The 21,807-nt window shown below is 39.0% G+C and overlaps 5 protein-coding genes and 1 long non-coding RNA gene across 9 annotated transcripts in view; 4 read left to right on the forward strand and 2 right to left on the reverse strand.

The window, feature by feature from the left end:
* LOC137101015 (major histocompatibility complex class I-related gene protein-like) overlaps positions 1-21,807 on the forward strand; it is a 207,927-nt gene that overhangs the window by 77,429 nt on the left and 108,691 nt on the right. The gene's annotated exons all lie outside the window — the stretch shown is intronic.
* The window catches only part of LOC137100452 (major histocompatibility complex class I-related gene protein-like), a 185,966-nt gene that overhangs the window by 45,992 nt on the left and 118,167 nt on the right, over positions 1-21,807 (forward strand). The window lies entirely within an intron of this gene.
* LOC137100410 (triggering receptor expressed on myeloid cells 1-like) overlaps positions 1-21,807 on the forward strand; it is a 126,629-nt gene that overhangs the window by 37,471 nt on the left and 67,351 nt on the right. The window lies entirely within an intron of this gene.
* Positions 1,060-6,275, reverse strand: LOC137100907 (major histocompatibility complex class I-related gene protein-like). The gene is made up of 5 exons (XM_067478569.1): positions 6,139-6,275; positions 5,492-5,758; positions 4,042-4,317; positions 3,600-3,899; positions 1,060-3,034 (listed from the first exon to the last, which is right to left on the reverse strand). Exons 1-5 carry the CDS (start codon positions 6,191-6,193, stop codon positions 2,910-2,912), a joined length of 1,023 nt encoding a protein of 340 aa, XP_067334670.1. The 5' UTR covers positions 6,194-6,275; the 3' UTR covers positions 1,060-2,909.
* Positions 6,139-8,262, forward strand: LOC137101099 (uncharacterized). Its single transcript, XR_010910994.1, has 3 exons — positions 6,139-6,276; positions 6,940-7,051; positions 8,015-8,262. It is a non-coding gene; the product is annotated as an uncharacterized lncRNA (long non-coding RNA).
* LOC137101087 (major histocompatibility complex class I-related gene protein-like) lies at positions 9,126-16,494 on the reverse strand. The gene is made up of 4 exons (XM_067478995.1): positions 16,370-16,494; positions 12,099-12,365; positions 11,346-11,618; positions 9,126-9,577 (listed from the first exon to the last, which is right to left on the reverse strand). Exons 1-4 carry the CDS (start codon positions 16,416-16,418, stop codon positions 9,141-9,143), a joined length of 1,026 nt encoding a protein of 341 aa, XP_067335096.1. The 5' UTR covers positions 16,419-16,494; the 3' UTR covers positions 9,126-9,140.

Raw genomic sequence — 21,807 nt, forward strand, 5'->3', positions numbered from 1 at the left:
ATAGTCTGAAGCAGAAAATTTAGTGAAATAATTGAATCTGAAACTAAAAGGTATTAGATGAAAGATAAGAATAGACAATAATTATTGATCAACTACTAATAACTAAACATAAATTGGTTTGTGTTTTGTAGTTGTTTCTCATATAATGGTAGAAAAACAGCTCTCAACAGATTCTGTACAGTGACTGAAGACTCCATATGTGATTTTTCTTGGATTTTCAGAAGTTACTGAATCAGCCAGATGTAAAAAAAAAAGAAAAAAGATTATTGAACCTGATTTCTTACACACTTGTTGGTGTGTTTTGTTCAGACGTTCTGTGTTCACTTTATTGTAGTTAACTTTGATCAGTACACTGTTATAGGAGATGAAATATGAACAGAAAATGAAATTGTCTTTGGCCCAAGGCTAAAGATTCACATTTAAAATATTCTGTCAACATTTGAACTGACAACTAATTTGTAATGGAATCAAACTGTGGGTTGCATTCAGGGACTAACATTAGTTAAAAAATAGACCGGTGTGTGTTTTACATTTACATCATATCTGACTCTAGTCCTACCAAAGTTGGTTCTGATCACAGTGATGATGTCGTCCTCAACACCATAAAGCTGAAACACACAGTCGTATCTCCTCCAGTCTTCAGGTTTCTCATCTGGAAGGTTCCATCATGGTTGGGGAGGATCTCCCCATGGTCCTCGTCCTCATGAAGCTCCTGTCCATCTGTCCATCTTTTCAGTTTTTAGAAAATGTGTCTATGGTGTTATCTGGTGCACTGCATTTGTCCACACAACTAGACAACAACAACAACTCTATTCTGCCATCTTGATGGAACAAACTAATAGAATTGGAGGTATGTCACAATATAAAACTTAGAAATCTGCTCTCTGCAGGACATGGACTATAGCCCCATGACAAGGTCCTTCAAACTGACTTCTCATTGGTCAGAAGTAAGAGCGTGTTCACCCTGAAGGAGTCATTCTCAGGTGAACTCAGTTCATATGATGATGATGAAACATTCACATCAAAACAAAAGTGAACAGAGTGGACAAGTACAAGTTACATGACAGAATCAACAGGGAAATGAGAAGGTAGATGGTGAAATGCTTAAAGAAATAATGTGATCTGACTGTTTTATTTACCATGTGATATTGAAATGCTCTTCCTTCATTTGTTACTTGTTTACATTCAACAGATCTCATCATTTTTCACAGTTTGAATTTTTCCTTGCTTTGTTTGTTTTAGTCTGAAGATGAGATGTTACACATTTTGCCACAATAAAGAACTTTAGAAAATGTATGAAAGTAACCGTCTGTATCTACTTCCATAGGTTGAAAGGTATCATCATGTATCAGGATGTTCCTGTAAAAGGAAGTTCTCACACTTTGAACTCACAAATGGATAAAAAAACATCTTATTTAGTTTTCATCAGACTTCATGTCAGATAAATGTCCTCAAGAACTTTGATGGGGAATCTCAACATAACCATAAAGCTCATCTGTGTAACAGGTGGGATGCTGAGCTACAGACACACACTTTAATGAATGACAGAATCAATTAATTATTATAAGACCTTTAAAAGAGAACATAAAGACACAGGCCTTGAAGTTTTATTCTGTACAGATCAGTGATTTACTGAACCTCCACAATGACCAGTGATGACATTGATAATTTTATATCTCAACATTACATGTAAACATGTTTTTGTTTATGTCAAAATGCATTTAGTAAATTTGGATGAAGTGCTGTAACAAACAATAAAAAACACAGGTCTAATCTTCCCTGGGAGCCTATAAAGACGAATGAATAACTGGAAGAAGTTGAATAGTTAAACACTTTTAAAAAATAAATAAATGAAATCACAATTGTTTATTTGAAAGAACATTACAATTATATTAATCTAACTTTTGACAGTTACTGTAAACATGTGCAAATATGTTAATACTGAAACCAAAATATGACATCATTTATCAGTTGTTGCAGTACAATGTCTAATTGGTGTGATACAGTTATTAAACATTATTATGGTTGTATTTAGACTTCTACCCCTTCTACCCCAAACACCTGTTTGCAGTTACTTTCTGGTCAGAAATCTAATGATTCATTCATTCATTTAAAAATGTGTTGCATCAGTTATGTTCACTCCAAAAATGTAAATATGTTTGTGGTTTATTTGCAAATCTTCCAGTTTTTAGGAGACAGGGTTGTAACGTTCAGTGTGGAGGTGATTTCTGTGTTTCTGGCAGCGTTGGATGCAAACTTACCTCTAAAACAGGTAAATACATTCACCAGTCAAGTATTTAAGTCAAAGTTTGATGTAATTGTAGTTAACTTGAATATTTTACTTTTATTGTAAATTTGAGAGAGAAATGCAATTTATAAAAACGATGTTCAACTTTAGATTTGACATAAGAAAACATAAGTTTATAACATTCAATAAATTGTATCTAAGCGTTTGTCTTCAAAGCTGCTGATTTGCAGTGGATTGCAGATGTCACTGGGTGAACAGCAGGCTGATTGTTAAACTCCTGCTAACCCCCTCCCCGTTTGATTTCCGGTCTAATAGGCTCTATTCAAACAATTGGACAGTTTTACTCTGTCAGGGACAAATGTGTGTGTGGAATAACATGAATGAATGGATCATTGAGTGAGAAAATGCTTTGTGATTCAGAATGTGAATAATAATCAGCCACATGTAAAACACGGTAAGTTTTATCTGATGACTGTCGGTAGTAACAAGCACATAATACCAGACATTTAATAAAAATGGAAACTTATGAAAATAAATATTTTTCATAAAGAAAAAGTCACTATTTCATTTAGTTTTTATTAGAAATATAAAGACAAGAAATCAACTCTTAATAAATACAGTACTATGTTCTTTAGGCAGTGAAGTTACTGAACATCAGCCATCAGTCAATCAATTGTTTCTCACCCTTGTTCTTCTTCCTCCAGATGAAGAGTCCAGTGATGCAGACTGACAGCAGCATCAGTCCTACAACAACTCCAACGACAGCACCAACAGGGAAAACTGAAACTGAAGAACATGGAATCAGAACAGCAAATGAAAACTTTCTTTCTGCCATGATGAGATGAATATGTGCTGTTGGAGAAATCTAGTCAAACTTTTAAGATTAAGATTATAATGTAGAGCAGATATTAGCAGTATTTTAAATTGCATGTCAGGCAACAAGTATTAGAGCTGAGAACCTTCTTCTACTTTGTTACTGGTTTGTTGTAGTAATATCACTGTGAAATTAACAATTATCATAACTCAACTGTGAAAGCAAAGTAAGTTGTAAATTGGACTTATTCTGTTGGCCCAAGGTTTAAAATCTAAATTAACATCATATCATCTTGTCTACATTCAAATCGACAACAGGTGTTGTTACAATCAAGGACATCAGAGAACACTGCTCTGATCAGAAACTGGAAGATAACATCTTAGATGAAGCAAAATTGGTCTCTTCAACTTCTGATTAGCTAAACACACCTGATCCAGATTAGCAGCGGTGGGTGGTGCAGGGATAGATAGAAAACGAGCAAAGCAGTGTTCCCAGAGGACCAGGATTTGGAATCATCACAACTGACTCCAGTCTTACCTCCGTTGGTCCTGATCACAGCTTTGTCCAGTTTAGTGATGATGTCCTCAACACCAGAGAGATTAAACACACAGTCGTATTTCCTCCAGTCTTCAGGTTTGACTGATGAAATGTTCAGATCAGCTCTCATCTGGAAAGTTCCATCATGGTTGGGGAGGATCTCTCCATGGTCCACGTCCTCATGAAGCTCCTGTCCATCTTTCCTCCAGAACATTGTGGCTCTGTCAGGGTAGAAACCTGTAGCGTGGCAGCTGACTAGAGAGGACGGAGACTTCTGGAGGAGAGACACTGAGGGACGAACTAGAGTACAGGGGTGTAGAGGAACAAGCAGAAAATTGAAAGGATGAATCGAGGAAACATTTCAGAGGGGCGGAAACTACCTGCAATCGCATTCACTTACATGTAACTTGTGACATTATTACATGTGGTCATGTGATTCTACCTGTTCTTTGCAGTGAGCTGTTCCCATAGTCCAAATACTTCTTCAACCATTCAGGGCAAATGTTGCTAAGAACTGTATTACTGTGGAGTAATCGATTTTTGTCTTTATCCCACGTGGGTTTTAAGCTGACTGCCGATTCGGAGAACAGCCATGTCTGAGCCTTCAGGTTTAATGTTATGACGTCTTCTCCATCATAACTGTACTGTTCATATCCATCGACTTCTTTAGTCTCGCTGTCCCATTTACAGCCAGACATCTCCTGTAAAACGTGAACACCTGGAAGAAAAATGGAGATTTCAGGAAACTAATGGGAGATTGTTCACACACACTGTAAAATCTTATGCTGTAAGCTTACAGTAAACTACTGGCTACTGGTTGCATTACTTTCACAGTATGTAGCTGTGTGTAAATTTACAGCTCTGTACTGTGACTTCACAGTAAGTTTGACATTAAATTACTGTGAGTTAACGGTGTGCTACTGTGAAAATACTGTATAATGTTGTGATTGTACAATACATTTAGCAAATGTTACCGTGATGCAACAGTATGCTGTTTACTGTAGTTTACTGTATTTAATTGTAATTTCACAGTAAATGTTTTATGACATTGCTGTGAGGTCACAGTATGCAATTGCAGAATGACAGTAGATACTGTAAAAGTAATTCAGGTCAGTAGCCAGTAATTAACTGTAAATTTACAGGTATAATTATATTGTAATATTGTAAATTTGATTTAGTTTAGAAACTAATGTAGTGGTACAAAAACAAATCATATTACTACAATAACAGCATCAATTGTACTAAGTTATTTTGCCAACAGTACAGTAGGAGTTGCTGCAGTCATGTAAATGTATATAAACCCGTAAACAGGGTTGTTTAAGACTCAATGTAGGGAAATAGATTATTAAACCGGACATTCTGATTGGAAAAATCAAAAACTGTAGTACATATAATCAACTATAAGACAAAACATTTGGACATTTCTTTAACTTCCTTGAGCTTTTTAAAACACTAATGACAGTTTTCAAAACATACTGACATTAACACGCATTTCCTCCAACAACTGTCAACCATTTATGGCTCTTTTAACATGAAAAAACAGGTTCCAAGTTATGAGTGTTCCTCCAACCCTTCTCTGATTTCCAACTTTTCACACAGTCCTGTCACATTGTGTCTATGACGTCCACTCAAAGTCAATGAGTTTTCTGATAAAAGTATCACATTTCTCCCACAGAGACTCCAGAACATGGGATTTTCATCCTCTGGGAGCTGAGTGGAGTTGAGATGAAGTTTTTTTCTGTATTTCCAGTGGAACGGACAGAGCAGTATACAGTGTCTCTACATGTGTCCATGTGCTCTAGTGGTTTGTATCCAGCACCAAATAAATAATGCAAAAATAAAAAAAAAAAATAAACAGTAGGGAGGAACAAATAAAAATAAGCACACAGTACCTCCAGTGGGGTCCAGCTGCTGTTTTAAGGTCTCCAATAAAGCTTTTAAATCCTGATGTGCTCTTATGCAGGTCTGAATGTGCCACTGCTTCTGCTGAGGATCATCTTCAACTAGTTTCTTCACCCAGTCCTGTCTGGGTTCTGCCGTTTTGATGTCGCTGTCACAGTAACCCACCTGAACCCCATCTACCACCGAAACGGCCACAAATTCCGGGAAGGTTTGGACTCCAGGGGACGTGGTGAGGAAGTATAACAAGGAGTGTTTCACTGTGAGCCAAAGTACATTTTTCATAAATAATCAGTCGTCAGTTCTACATAATCAGCAGACTTTTATAGACTGTATTGATGATGCACTATGATTTAGGCTGTTTAAATTGTAAAACATATATTTAGAGTCACGTTTGAAAAGTAAAAGCATGACGAACAAACAAAAGCATTTTCAGTGAGAACTGGATAGAATTCATCATACAATCACAAGTCAGTGAAGCGGCCAGCGCCGTTATTCGTGGCCCAGTTCAAAAACGCACGCAGCCGAAAACCTTCGACTCTGCGAAGTGAAAGTAAAACTATGTCCGCGCTCACTGCGTAAAAGCTCCAACAATCACCCGACTGCACATGTGAATCACACATTCTAAGCAGATTCTTACCCGACTGTGTCAGGGGAAGGAAAACGAGCAGAAGAACAAGCTCCATACTCTTCATATCAAGGCGCGTACCGTTGGAGCCTGATGCGCGGGTGAGGCTGCACGCGGCAGAGAGACGCGAGGGGGGGACGTCACGTGCAGGTGGGTGACGCAGCAATAACCGTCGACTGATGAAAGATATAAAACCTGCTGTCTTTCTTAATTTAATTCCAATTCACTTTTTACAGAAGCTCGATGACACTGTATTCTCAAATAACAGAAAACAAAATGGAGACGTTTTATCTGTGTAGAATGTTGAGATCAAAATAACGTACATCTGATTTACTGCTCATGGTGCGTGCAGACAGACAGACAGACAGACAGACAGACAGACAGACAGACAGACAGACAGACAGTTATTAGTAATATCTCAAAAGCTAAGTGAGGGATCAAATGCTTTAGCAGCTTGGTGTGATGCTTTCATAGCTGCCTGCTCTCTAGTAGTGACACAAGGAAACACCCACTGATCCACAGAGCTCAGTGTAATTTTAAGTAAACCAACTAAAGTTTCTATCATTATTACTCTGCAGTGCTGTTTCTTCCTCTCAAACACTGTCAGAAAATAAGTGATATATTGTAGAAGGCCACAGTTGTACTTTTCACACCAGGTACCTATATGTACCCTTGTGGTTTCTTTGGAGCAGAGAGCAGCTGTAACAAGGCAAAGCCATTTCCATCTGGGATTAGTACAACGAAAACATATTCATGAAAATAATCGTGTCGCTTGATAATTTTACCAACATTTTTTCTTTATTTCTTGTCCAGTATAGTGGTGATGAAGGCTTCAACATCAGCGAGCTGCCACAGTAACCCAGATGGACTCCATCAAACGCTGAAACACCCACAAACAGGGATGATTTGGAGTCCAGACGATGTGGTGAGAAAATATGTCAGAGAGTGATTCACTATGGGACAAAACTCTTTTTAAAGTGATTTTTTTTAGATACTTTTACATGAAAGTTCTGTTTTTCTGCATTAACTTTACAGTGTAAATCAAACTGCTAGTCAACAGCTAAAGTGGATCTTACCTGAATATGTGACAGGAAGAAATATGAAGAGAAAAATAAGCTTCATTTTCTGTGTAGTCAGTACATGTCAAGCACAAACTGCTGGAGTTAACTGTGCGAGACCACAAACAAGTCCAGTCACTGCACTTCATATCACAGCCTGTGTTTTACTGTTTGGAATGAGGACAAGGGGACAAAGTGCAATAAACTCTGACAATAGATTCAAAGAGAGGTATGTTGTTTGAGCACAAAATAAAAAAAATGTCTTATCAGATCATGGAAAACCCGAAAAGTGTGGGTGAGGGAGTGTCCACACCTGTGCAGCTAAAAACTAAATCTGAGGCTAAGTAAGAAAGAGGGAAAACAAAGTGAAACACGAATTGCTTTAATTCAAACACGATACTGAAAAACAGACTTAGAAATAACACACACTTGATATATTACTGCAACTACTCTAATGCTTCTGACAGTGTCTCCACAAACAATAATTTGACTTTATATTTAACTCCAACATGTTTAAAAATGTTTTCTAAGAATAGAAAAGAATAGACAAATGCACACGTGAGTTTATGTAGCAAACTCAGTTCAGGCACAGACAGAATTTTTAGTTATATTTTTACTTAAATAAAGAAAATAGTGAATGGACATGAGACAAAGCAAGTGTTCATTAGCTCACAAAAATAACAGATACTACATTTGGCTACATATTTAATCATAAATATAATATTTCTGAAGTTGAATCAACATGTTAAATCCAACAGTGGTATAAAAAATGGCTTCATGATAATTTAAAACAGCTCCATCTGTGACTATTGTTCTTCTTCTTCCACCAGATGAAGAATCCAGTGATGCAGACTGACAGCAGCATCAGTCCTACAACAACTCCAACGACAGCACCAACAGGAACCTGTGAGGGAGAAACTGGAACCAGAACACAATATTTAGACTCTGTCTCTACCACTAGATGAAGATATATTCATCTATGTGGCATCGACTTTAGCTTTTTAGTATGAGAAGCAGATTGTGTGGAGCTAAAACGAATCATTTCACCCACTAGACGAGATGAGCTGATGCATTATAAGATAAATACTTAAATAAATACTTAATTTTTATTAAAATGTATCTTTAGTTTGCTACTTGTTGAAAGCTTTTTTTTTTTTTTCGTTTTTTCGGCGTAAAAACTGTGACAAATGAGACAATGAGCCGCTGTGGTGACACTGAACTCACGGGATAAACCGAAAGGACAAAAAAAATCCATGCTACATGACAGATCGCCTCAAGCTCCATCGGACTGGATGTGAGGTGTTTATGAACGGCCATCTTTGAGTCTTTTTACAGAGTTGAATTCAGAGCCTTGACCTGTGGATAATTACCGAGGCCACTGGGCTCCACATACTCTAATGTTTTAGCCTTGATCTGTGCCTCACCACAAACTATTGGAGGTCCACAGAGGGTTGTTTGGCTTCATGGCTTGTTTTACTCTACATGTGGTGTAAACTGTGGGATGATACACTGTAAACGCGGATCTGTCATTTTCTACTACAGTGTAATGACTAAAGTAAAACAGAGCACGACTTAAAAAAAACACACTGGAAGGGAAAGATACCAGAGTAACAGATTTAGTGGAGCACAAACTAACACAGGAACTAAGGGGAGGCAGACACGAACAAAGTGAACATAAAGCACTGGCAAACTGAAAAAACACAGAAGCATAGCTAAACATGAAAAAACCAGGACCAAACAAGTGGAAAATAGCAAGAGGCTGGATCAAATCACTGAATTAAACAAAAGGCAAAACCTAAAACACAAAACCCAGGAGCGACAAGCAGAGAAAACGGGACTAAACCAAGAAACTCGGATTTAAAGCGAACCTCAGACCAAAGGGGAAAGATGCACAGGGTCCAGAATACAAAAGTCCAAAAAGAAACAAGAGTCCATGAAACACACATTCAGCTTTACTTAGAGTCCAGAGTCTACTGTGGGGTTGGTGAGGGTAATAACAAGGATCTGGCAGGGGAGTGAGGGGAAGACTGAACTTAAATAGAGGAGGGAACAGGTGCAAGGCTGTTTCACTGTTTTTATCTCTGTCTTACCCCAGTTGGTCCTGATCACTGCTTTGTCCAGTTTGATGACGATGTCATCAACACCAGAGAGATTAAACACACAGTTGTATCTCCTCCAGTCTTCAGGTTTAATTGATGAAATGTTCAGATCAACTCTCATCTGGAAGGTTCCATCATGGTTGGGGAGGATCTCTCCATGGTCCACGTCCTCATGAAGCTTCTCTCCATCTTTCCTCCAGAACATTGTGGCTCTGTCAGGGTAGAAACCTGTAGCGTGGCAGCTGACTGGAGAGGACGGAGACTTCTGGAGGAGAGACACTGAGGGACGAACTGGAGGAGAGAGAGACTTGTATTTATCACTATTTACTGTCCAATAACAAGAAAACAAAAATAGGTCATTTGCACAGTGGCCCCTGATAAATCTAGCCTCTCTTGAAGTTATCCAGGTCCTGGCTGTTTGAAATAAAATCTGCAGTACATTAACAATCTCAGTCTTCTTTTCCTTTGGGCTGCTCCCTTTCAGGTGTCTCCACAGAGAATCATGTGCCTCCATCTAACTCTGTCCTCTGCATCCTCTTCTCTCACACCAACTAACTTCATGTCCTCCCTCACTACATCCATAAATCTGCTCTTTGATCTTCCTCTAGACCTCCTGCCTCGCAGCTCCAACCTCAGCATCCTTTTACCGATATATTCACAGTTTGTGCTCTGAACATGTCCAAACCACCTCAATCTGTCCTCTCTGACTTTATCTCCAAAACATCTAACATGAGCTGTCCCTCTGATGTCCTCATTCCTGATCCTGTCCATCCTCGTCACTCCCAAAGAGAACCTCAACATCTTAAGCTCTGCTACCTCCAGCTCTGCCTCCTGTCTTTTCTTCAGTGCCACTGTCTCTAAGCCGAACAACATCTCTGGTCTCACCACCGTCTTGAACATCTTTCCTTTCATTCTCGCTGATACTCTTTTATCACACAACACACCTGACACTTTTCTACACCCGTTCCAACCTGCCTGCACTCACCTCTTCACCTCTTTTCCACACTCTCCGTTGCTCTGAACCGTTGACCCTAAGTACTTAAAGTCCTGCACCTTCTTCAACTCTGCTCCCTGTAACCTCACCGTTCCACCTGGGTCCCTCTCATTGACACACATGTATTCTGTCTTGCTAAGCTTCATTCCTCTGTTTTCCAGAGCAGACCTCCACCTCTCTAGATTTTCCTCCACCTGGTCCCTGCTCTCACTACAAATCACAATGTCCTCTGCAAACATCATAGTCCATGGAGATTCCTGTCTAACCTCATCTGTCAGTCTGTCCATCACCAGAGCAAACAAGAAGGGGCTCAGAGCTGATCCTTGATGCAGACCCACCTCCACCTTGAACTCCTCTGTCACACCTACAGCACCTCACCACTGTCTTACAGCTCTCATACATGTCCTGCACCACTCTAACATACTTCTCTGCCGCTCCAGACGTCCTCATACAATACCACAGCTCCTCTCGCTGCACCCTGTCATACGCTTTCTCTAAATCTATGAAGACACAATGTAACTCCCTGTGACCTTCTCTGTACTTCTCTATCAGCATCATCAAAGCAAATACTGCATCTGTTGTTCTCTTTCTAGACATGAAACCATATTGCTGCTCACAAATGTTCACCTCTGTCCTTAGCCGGATTCCACTACTCTTCACACTCCTGGCACCTGTCAATACATTTCCATCCTTATCTTTAATCACACTAACCTGCTGCACATCCTTCCCATCTCTATCTCTTTGTCTCACCAACCTGTACAAATCCATCTCTCCCTCTTTAGTGTCCAACCTAACATACAAGTCCTCATATGCTGTTTGTTTGGCCTTTGCCACCTCTACCTTCACATTACGCTGCATCTCCCTGTGCTCCTGTCTACTCTCTTCAGTCCTCTCACTGTCCCACTTCTTCCTAGCTAAGTATTTTTATAAAATCGTGTTTAACATCAACCTCCAATAATTCCTCCAATGCTCCTACTCCATTTTGTACTGTTGGAAAATTGATGATGTTTTTGCCTTTTAAGATGAATGATGCCACAATTTTTTAATAAAAATGTATTCACTACCTTTTTCTCTGCAGAGAACTATTCCCATACTCCAGATACATGTTTAACCACTGAATGCAGTCGCCGTTGAGGAACTTTATGTTGTAGTTTAATAAGGCGTTGCGTTGATCCCACATGGGTTTGAAGGTGACAGCCTGTTCTGTGTAAACCCATCTCTGGTTCTTCAGGTCCAATAATATGAAGGTTTCTCCATCATAACCGTACTGCTGATATCCACCAACTTCTCCAGTTTTATCGTCCCGTTCACAGCTGGATATCTCCTGGAAAAAATGAACACCTGAGACAGAGACGGCAGCCAGCTGTTATCAGATACAGAGATACAACGTAAGGTTAGATTACATGACATTAAAAATGATAAATGCTTATTGCTGCTTATTGCATTGTTTCTAGAAATAGGCTTTGCTGCAATGTTTGTGGCATAAACAGTGTGTGTGTGTGTGTGTGTGTGTGCACATAGACTGTGTGTCTGTTAGGTACGGGATGGCAATGTGGCTGCAGAATATAGCCACATTCACATTATATTCTAAGCACCACACTCACATTCTAAGCACCAAGGTGTAGAAAACTCCAGCAGATGTGATTTGTACTTTCCAGTGTGCATCAGGAAATATATACTTTGAAGTTACTTCAAATGAGGCTACATGTATTTAGATGGATATATAAGTATAAGGATTCTCATAGTGTATCATGGTGTATCATCTACAAATATTCTTATCAATAAATATTAGCAAGTTAAAAAGAATTAAAGTAGACATACCTCCAGTTTGGTTAAAGTGCTGTTGTATTTTCTCAGTAATTGCTTTTGAGAACTGATGGATGGCAATGCATCTATTTGTGTGCCAATCCACATTCTCAGGTTTGTCTTCATTCAGTTTTTTCACCCAGTCCTGTCTGGGTTCTGCCCTCTTGCTGATGCTATCACAGTGACCCACCTGAACTCCATCAAATGCTAAAAACGCTTCAAACTCTGGGAATGTTTGGAGTCCAGACGAAGCAGTGAGGAAATATGTCAGGGAGTGTTTCACTGTGGGATAAACCAACGTTTTCAGGTTAAAGAAAATAGTGAAAATAATATTTTAATACAGTTGTCAATTCTATGAGCACAACAGTTTTAATTCTTGTTTAATTGCTTCATAGGCCAAAGAAAAGCATTGTAGATTATTGCTGACTGCTGTATGAACTTTTTAACACCACGTATGAGAATATTTTGTGGATGGTTAATTTTATAAAGCTATCAACGGTAACAGAGCATTATCTTAGTCATTAGCTATCAGGCTACATGGTAAAGCCCCTGAGCCCCCAAACGCTGACTTCATCCCCCTGCACATTATCTGTTAGCATTTATACTGATCAGGGTCGCAGGAAGCCTGGAGGCAGTTGGTCCAGAGGTGGAGTAAACCCTGGACAGGTCTCCAGTCTATCTCAGGGCAGCACAGACACAGAGAAAGGCTGCAGCAGGATGTTATCACACCGTTTCATTTCTATTGTCACCATCACAGATATGGACCAGTAGGGAAACGCTCTGCACACTCGAAGCTCAGTAGCTAAGTATCATGTTATATCATGTGGCACAATGTCATTTGGTTTAGGCACAAACAAAGCATGCTGGGAAAAATTAATGCAAAGAAAAAAACAGGACACTTAGGGTTAGGAAAGGATTGTGTGGTGGTTTAAAATACAGAAACAACATTAGCTAAAGTAACAACACTGAACAATGATATTAAACAGGATACAAACTGAAGCCTCATGTCAGAATCCTGTCTTATCACTTTTCAATATGCAAAAGTGACAATTCAATCCTCAATTCAGTTTGAATTATTTTATTAAAATCGTATCGAAACACTAAATCATTTGCATTGCAAAATGTCATGGCGTTTTGTTGTCTACTGAATTGATAATTTAACTTGTAATTGGTTATTCAGTATGAAGTTTGGTCATGAAATTTCAAAACGGATTATGCAACTGACAATTCAGTATTAAAAAATGCAATTCAATATTTATTTGAAACATTGTGTGACTGTGCAAAGACTCTGTATATCAGTTACACTCAGCTCGTCCGCCTTGTTCTCCAGAGACCTCATGTTTCCCGTAATCACAGATGGGAGATGCGGCCTGAATCTTCTCTCCTTCGCTCGCCTGTTTTCTGTTCCACCCTCCGCCTTTTAATAGCTCTGCGGCCTCTCGCTGTTTTTCTCCTTATTTCGTCGTTTAAAGTCCGAACGAAACTTAAACCCACGGTGCCGGTCTGCTGCAGCCCGATCAGCTGTTCCCGACTGTAACCACATGAGCGGCTCCAGCTCCGGTCACAGCTTGAAGCAGAAAAAGCAAAGAGAAAAACTCCAACCACACGATCAGAGAGGGGAAGCTTTACACAGCGAACCGGATACTTTACTGTACTAAAATACTACACTGAAATATGACTCAGCTGCGGCTCTGCCCGCGCAGAAAGACCTGCAGCTGATTTAGCTTTTATTCATTTTTTTAATCCAAATAATTTCATTTCATTTAATTTCATACAGATTTATTTGGAGTCTTTAGAATTAAATGAACATTCATCCTGCATATCATGGCATCTTTAGCCAGGTTACAGTCAGTGTTAATTGATTGTAAATTGATACTTGTCTTCTCAAATGTGACCAAAAAGGGAAGAAGCTGAAGCCGAAGCTTATTTCTAACACCACCCTTTGTAATCACCTACACATTTATACTTTAATCCTCTCAACATCCCCAATAGGACAAAGAGTAATGGTCAAATGAACGAACAGAAAATAAGAAGACATCATGTCAATGAACAATCTGTTCCCCAGTCATGTTGAACTACTTTCTTACTTGTTTAATGTGTTTTTTTAAGTAGCTTCTTAAGAGAATTTTGCATGTTTTTAATTCATCCTCAAATTTGTCCCATTAATTTACCCTCTGATTGAAACACATCTGCTTTTCAAATTTGTTCTGGCTCTAATTTTCTTGAACAAAAGGCTCCTTTAAGATTATAGCAACTCTCTCTCTTGAAATCTATTTTGTATGATCTTTGGTAGCATTTATTTTAAACTTGCTTTATATAATATCTGAACGATTTAAAATCCTGTAGATCATCAAACTTCATTATTGTGATCTAAGAAACAGATGGTTTGAGGGATCTCGATAAGAACATCTATTGATAATTCTTACAATTCATTTGAATTCAAGTGAATTGAGGATTGAATTGTCCCTTTGCAAACTAAAGTGTCCATTGCAAGATGCATTTTCAAATTGTATGACCAAACTGAAAATTAAATTGCTAATTGAAATATGATTTGCCATTTCAATTATGAGCCCCATACGCTTTGATGTCTTACACCTCATCATCTATTTCTTCTTTATAATTTATTACACTTACAACGCTGACATCTACATGTCCTAACTTCTGCAACTGGATTATCATCTGTCTCCTTTCTTCTGTCTACTTCCTGTAGGATACAATATGTCCTACTGTCTCTTTTTCTAAGTGACAGTAGGTGTTTTTTCCTTTGACAGTAACACACTACACTTTTTCTACTCAGCATTTAAAACGTCAGAATCCTACAACCCTGAGATCCTGAAGGGTAAGTGAAAACCAACAGATTAAACCTAAAACATTTACAATTAAACCCTAACAGTGTTTACATTATGTTTCACACAGATTAATTCAAATGCCTACAAATAAAAATAATAATTGAAGAAAGACAAACTATTGTCCCTCTCTTGTGACCTGTACAGTCCAGCAGCTGAAGTCCTGTTTAAATCTGCAAATGTAAAATAAATGCAGCGCTAAAACAAGAGTCAGAAATACAATATTTCCCTCTGAGATGTAGTGAAGTATAAGTTAAAGTTATAGAAAGTACCAGTACCTCAAAATGGAAAAACTCTTAGTTTATTGCCTACGTGTAGTGACTGTCGTTCACTTCCCAGCCTCCTCACAATTACAACAAAACTATGTAGAAATGTGTAAAATCGTAGCTTCTCTGCTAAATACATAACTGGGCCTGGTGCCCGTCTTCTTCCACTCCAATAGTGGCTCAGAACATGGAACATGAAAACGCCATAATTTACATTAATGCAGAAATGTTATAGGAAATAAGTGCAGTTTACTGTAAGAGGGGACACACACTCTAACCCCAACCTGATTTAAATATTACCCACAAAACCAAGTATTAACCCTCAAACAGGCCTTTGAGGTTGTGAGGTCTGGAAAAAATGTCTGCACAGCGATAAACACACAAACCAAAACGTGTGAAGCTGAGTCATCACCCGAAAACTGAGATTATTATCTCAAGATTAGGACATAAAAAAATAACAGCATTTTTTAAAATTAAGTTTTATTGAAAAGTATAATATACAGCATTTAAGGCACATTCCGAAAACAAGATAAGAACATAATCAAGCTGACGGTGGAAAATAAAAAATCAAATCAGATAAATAAAAGAACAAACTAAAGGAGGAGCTATTTCAAATCAAAGTACAGTTTCGACTCATTCCTGCAGTGGTTCAGGCAGGACTTTAATTTGAGGCATCTGCATTTATGTAGGAAGAATTTCCCCAGTTATTATAAAGAAAGTCCAGGTTTCTATCTGTAAAAACATTTCCAAACTAAGAATAGTATAATAATGCCTTTCATTTGTACTCAGCTCTGCGTGTGTCTCCAAAAGTAATTCACATATTTGTATATGGAACAGCATAATTGGCCGTTCTGGACACGAAGAGATGGAGATTAATATGTGACGTTCAGGAGCGGGACCACACCTTAAACTCCTCATCGATCCGTTATGATTCAGCAGATGCTACTTCTACATTTTATCTTTATTAGACTCCTAACTTATCAGATTAATTTGTATTAAACTTATCAGATCCCTGCTCGTGACAGACACGTTAAACAGCTGAGCTGACCTGGTTTTTGTTGCTCTTCAAACAGCAGAAACTACGGTCGTGGCCTGTTGTAGCCTGCTGATTTTCACCAGTTCCAACAGCTAGTAAAGTGTTTAACCCACCGCAGAGGTTTAGAGCTCATCTTACCTGACTCCGTGACAGGAAGGAAGACGAGCAGAAAAACTATTAGCTTCATCTGGTTGGTGAAATGAGATGGCGCTTTTCTACCTTGCTGCTACCCGAAGCGCTTCACACGGCTTCTGGATGACATGCTGGGCAGCGGGCCAACACTCTCCGGGAGCAGCACTTCCTGTCCAGGTCTCGACCGACTCGCTCTGATGATGTGGTACGAAACAGATGCAGTTTCCATTTCTCATAGTAATAAAAGGTTGATGTGATGCGAATGTTTCACAGCTGAGCTGGAGGAAAGTTTTAGGTAATAATGGTGCTGATGCAGCCAAAAAGGCCCAAAGTGGAACAAAATATTAGAATAAATTAAATGACCGCTGCATCAGCACTGTTCCACGACATTTGATCAGGTTGAAATACAAAAGTAAAAGTACTCAAGTTCCTTCGAACATCACTACAGGTAATAAATTATCTTCTAGATTTTTTATTAGGGGGCCGGACTGTTAAAACGTCTGTGAAATGATGAAATGCACATGATCAGACTAATAGTTTGCTGATTCGGCGTTTTCTCTGCAGAAGGATCTTCCCATACAATTCAGCATGTCCTCCAACATTACACCTTTCACTTTCTGTGAACACAGTTTAAAAAGTATTAAAGAACATTAAAAGTGTTCGTATGACAGAAACAGTATTAATATATATTAAACAGGCTGAGACTGGATCCAGATTCAGTTACAAAGTGAAGAAAAAAAATGTCCGATTCATATTTTGATCCTTCAGAAAACTTGAACAAAAACCAAATGCAGGTCTAAATAAAGTAACAATAAATCATAAAAAAGGTGTCAAAAATGAACGTTTGCTCACCAAAACTGGTTTGATGACGTCACTTCGATTCCCATTTTACCTCTTCAAGTATTTTTTGTCCTGTTGCCTAAAATGATTAGGCTGTCATTTCTATTTAGTTTTGGAAGAAGGCATAGTTCTGTTAGTTGTGGTGATCGTGGTTTTAACTTTAGTTCATATAATTTAGTTTGGTTTATAACAAAGACAGATCAGAGAGGACAGAACCGTGCTGATAAATTGTAATTTAATGAGATTTGGGTCCCATTTGTTAATTCACTTTTAAAGTGACAGCACGTTTTACCAGAAACAGAAACCACCACATGTCTACTTGTGGTTATCGCAGTAACAAAGTCCAAACATCTTTAACGGACTAACAAATGTCGGCTGCCTAAGGTGCCATGCAGTGAATGGAGACAACGGTTGAGAAACTTTATTCAGCTGTTGGTTTTCTTCCATTTGGTGTTTCTACACTGACCTAAACGGACCCATACACACTTACAGTATTCAAACCAGGAATGTCAGAACATACACAAGATGAATGATAGAAAAATATATAATTTAAACAAAATGTTAACAGGTTCAGCTTAATTAACCACTGCAAAGGCAAAGTGCCAGCCTCACCCCAGCTGGTTCCAACCTGAACCAAGTTTTATGCTTTTATGAAGATTAATTGCTACAACACTTTGCGTGAGCTGGTGGCTTAGATACTGGAGCTAATTGTCCTGAATGAGCTGTGGATGGTGTTTGTCTGGTGCCAAAGATGGTAGAGTCAGGTGGGGATGAGTGAGTATGAGCAGCGACACTGAGGGTGAATGTTTAGCAGGCAGAAAAACCAAAAAAAAAGGCAGAACTGTGAGAACTAGCATAAAACAATCTCATAATTGTGGCATAATCATAGCAGAACCCCAATGTAAAAAGTAATGATCAGGACTCTGAAGACCTGCACAGTCCAGGAAGTGTCCCCTCTGGTAAACTTGATGTTAATGTCCACAGCATTGATTTGGTCTCTGAAAGCCTGAACTTCCTGGTTCTTGATCTTCACCCAGGTCTCATCTTCACATCGGAATCATTCTCGGGAAAGAGCTAAGTGCTTACTTCTCCTCTTCCTCCACGTACAGACTGACAACAGTCACTTCTGTGGTGTTCAGACACAAGTCCAGGGGGAAGCAGCTTAACTAAAGTCCAATTCTGCTCTTCTCCAGGAGCCTGTCAATACACAGAAATGAGCACGTTGAATAAATAATTATTCACCAGAGTTAATATTAGACAATATACGAGTGATTTTCTGTTTCTGCTAGTGATAAAAAAAAGTGTCTTAACTTATATTTATATTATATCACTTTTCAAACATGTTGCATTTTTTATTTTACCACATCATTTGAGAACTACAGTTACTTCTTAAATTAAATAACACTGATTTGATTTTCAAACATCAAATCTGAGGTTTCCACACATTTTGATAGTGACTCTTGCTTGTTTTCAAAGATGCATAAAATATTCAATATTTTAGCAAAAAAAAAAGCAAAGATTCAACTTTAAAAGATGAAATAAATTGAATGAAGCAAAACCTAATATTTTAAAGGCTTAGGAATCTATGTCACACTTCTTTGAAATACCCTAATGAAAAATACTGAAGACATCTTTGTCTCTCACCATCTTTCTTCTTCCACCTGATGAAGAGTCCAGTGATGCAGACTGACAGCAGCATCAGTCCTACAACAACTCTAATGACAGCACCAACAGGAACCTGTGAGGGAGGAACTGGAAAAGAACACAAACTGCACTTTTCATAAAAGTATCTACCACTGGATAGAGCTGTTTCATTTATGTTTGTCTAAAAGACTTCAGTGTCATTAAAGGTGAGAGATGCCAACATTAGGCTACTCTGAGCCTTTTTGGCCAGTTTCAAAGCAGTGGATCAAAGCCTGTCACCAGCCTGATCACTGATCAATAGAAAAACTGTTTTATCAGTCACAGAAGATCCCAATGGGGACAAAAGTGAATGGACTGCAATATTGTGCTAAACAGGGATTAGTCAAATGTTTTTTCTGTTTCAGACTTTATGAGTCACTCTGGTCTGAAAACAGTTTCTAACACACTGATGAGGAGTTGATCAGTAAATAACCAGTCTGCATAATGATGATTAACATTCTGACCTATTCCATCACTGTGGCTCACACTTAATAAATAAACCACACGATTTTTTTCTGTGATAATGAAATAACGTTGCAGTAACAATCGAATCGTGAGACATTTGAATTTTTAATCTGCATTATTTGTTCAGAATAGTTTCTTCATTATAATACAACTTTCCAACTAGACCATTTTAATAGGGGGGTGGACTAAATGTCAACAGGTCATCAGAGCAGCAGCAGGGTCTGAATCATTAGGGGATTTTGGCAAATTGATAGATTTATTTTGTGCTTTGGTGTCTAAAGTGCAGTGACTGTTTGAAAGAGTGTAAAGGTTTGACTCCAAGTTATTTGAGGGAAAATGGGCTTTTGTTGCATGTTGTTAATGTTTTGCACTTTGCAAACAAAATGTGTCATTTTAAGCAGTGAGTGTTGTGTTGCAGCCAGAGTTGTAACTGTTAAATGTGACTTCTGTGTTGAAACAAGTGTCTAAGGAAATGACAAAGACTCTACAGTAAGTTGAACTCACTTTGTGGTACAGGCCCCAAGTCTAGAGTTAGTGGACCAAAGATTTAAGTAAAATTAAATAAAGAGACATATGTTCCACACTTACCCAAGTTGGTCCTGATCACAGTTTTCTCCAGTTTAGTGACGATGTCATCAACACCAGAGAGATTAAACACACAGTCGTATCTTCTCCAATCTTCCGGTTTGACTGATGAAATTTTCATCACATCCACTGTCATCTGGAAGGTTCCATCATGGTTGGGGAGGATCTCTCCATGGTCCACGTCCTCATGAAGCTCCTGTCCATCTTTCCTCCAGAACATTGTGGCTCTGTCAGGGTAGAAACCTGTAGCGTGGCAGCTGACTGGAGAGGACGGAGACTTCTGGAGGAGAGACACTGAGGGGAGATCTGGAGGAGACAGTGAAAGATGAGAAAGGGGAAATGATTCAATTTAAGAAGGAGACATCAGGACAAAGACACAGAAGCAACTAAAGACATACAGCAAGAGCTAATCGAAAGACATCAGTTTCATGGCCGAGTGTAACTGTATTGTTTTCTCTGTGTGTGTGTTCAAAATGTAGTCGTACACACGTTTGTCTCTAAACTACCTGTTTTCAGCAGAAAGCTCCTTCCGTAAGTCAAATACGTCTCCAGCCATTCGGGGAAAAGCCTAATGAGGTTGTCCTCCTTCTCATTTAGAATAGCGTCTGCAGCATCCCACTTTCGTTTGAAGCTGTCGGCCTCAGGTTTCAGAACGATCCACGTCCGCGTCTTCAGGTCCAGTGATATGAATTCTTCTCCGTCGTAGCCAAACTGTAAATAACCACTTACAGTTTTTGTCTTTTCATCCCATTCACAGCCTTCAATCACCTGCAAAGTGTGGACACTTGAGGGAGACAGAGGACAAAGAGACTGGAATCACTAATGACGTCTCTAGTGGACAGATGACTTAGTAACGCTGCACTGCTGTCACTTCAGTCCACCTTCCCTTTCAGCCAATCCAATGCCTACTGATGCTAAATGTCTTTGTACGGGGACAAACGTGCTGCGTTAAGGAAAGACACCTGAAGGAGTCAGGTATGTGATGATCACTGAGACGCAGTGAACTTTGGCCAGGAATGAAATCTGCTTGTGAAAGAAGAGACGGTGATTATTTGAGATATAACAAGCTCGTTGTCCAGCCGCCGTCACAGAAACACAGTGGCGCTGGTGATCACATGCTGGGCCACTTCAAACTTCTAGCTGTTCATATTTCTGATCTATCCAGAGGGGCCTGATTTTTAATCCCTTTGACTTGTCCTAATGTTAACGTAGACGCAGACTTAATTTATTTATCTTAACGTACTGTGTTTAATGTTCCATATTTTATACAATTATAACCAATTTCCTGAGCTTTGTCACTGCCGAGCTCCTGATGATTTCTCTACTTTGCGCTTAAAAGTTAGTCTTTCTAGAAATTATGATTCATTTGATTCATGATTATTATTTGTTGTTTCTTTTGGGACTATGGGGGTGAATCACCTGTGGAGCTGACCCCAGCACCTTTACACAGATGTTATGACCTCTGTTTTAGAGATGACCTTTGCTGGAGCTTTTCCTTTAAGAGTGATGGCACCATGTAGTATCTCCAAGCAGAGCGTCTCTTAGTTTACAGCTAAGATGCAGAGAGGTTTTTCAAAGTGCATATAAAAGAACATACTGTTCCTCCACTTTGGTTGAAGTGCTGCATGAAACTTTGAAGTCTGGATTTGATGCACCTAGGAAATCTCTGAGAGCAGTCTGCAATGTGCAGGTCCAAGAGCTCTGGGTGCTCTTCAAATAATGTTTCCCACACATCCTGTTTCACTTCTCTCCTGTTGTGGCTGTCACAGTAAAATGCTGGAACCCCGTCCACCAGCAGGGTACCGACAAACTCTGGGAGGGTCGGGACTCCACAGGATGCAGTGAAGAAACGTGTGAGGGAGTGTTTCACT

The sequence above is a fragment of the Channa argus genome, chromosome 1, assembly GCF_033026475.1.
Source record: "Channa argus isolate prfri chromosome 1, Channa argus male v1.0, whole genome shotgun sequence".
In the NCBI taxonomy this organism is placed as follows: domain Eukaryota; kingdom Metazoa; phylum Chordata; class Actinopteri; order Anabantiformes; family Channidae; genus Channa; species Channa argus.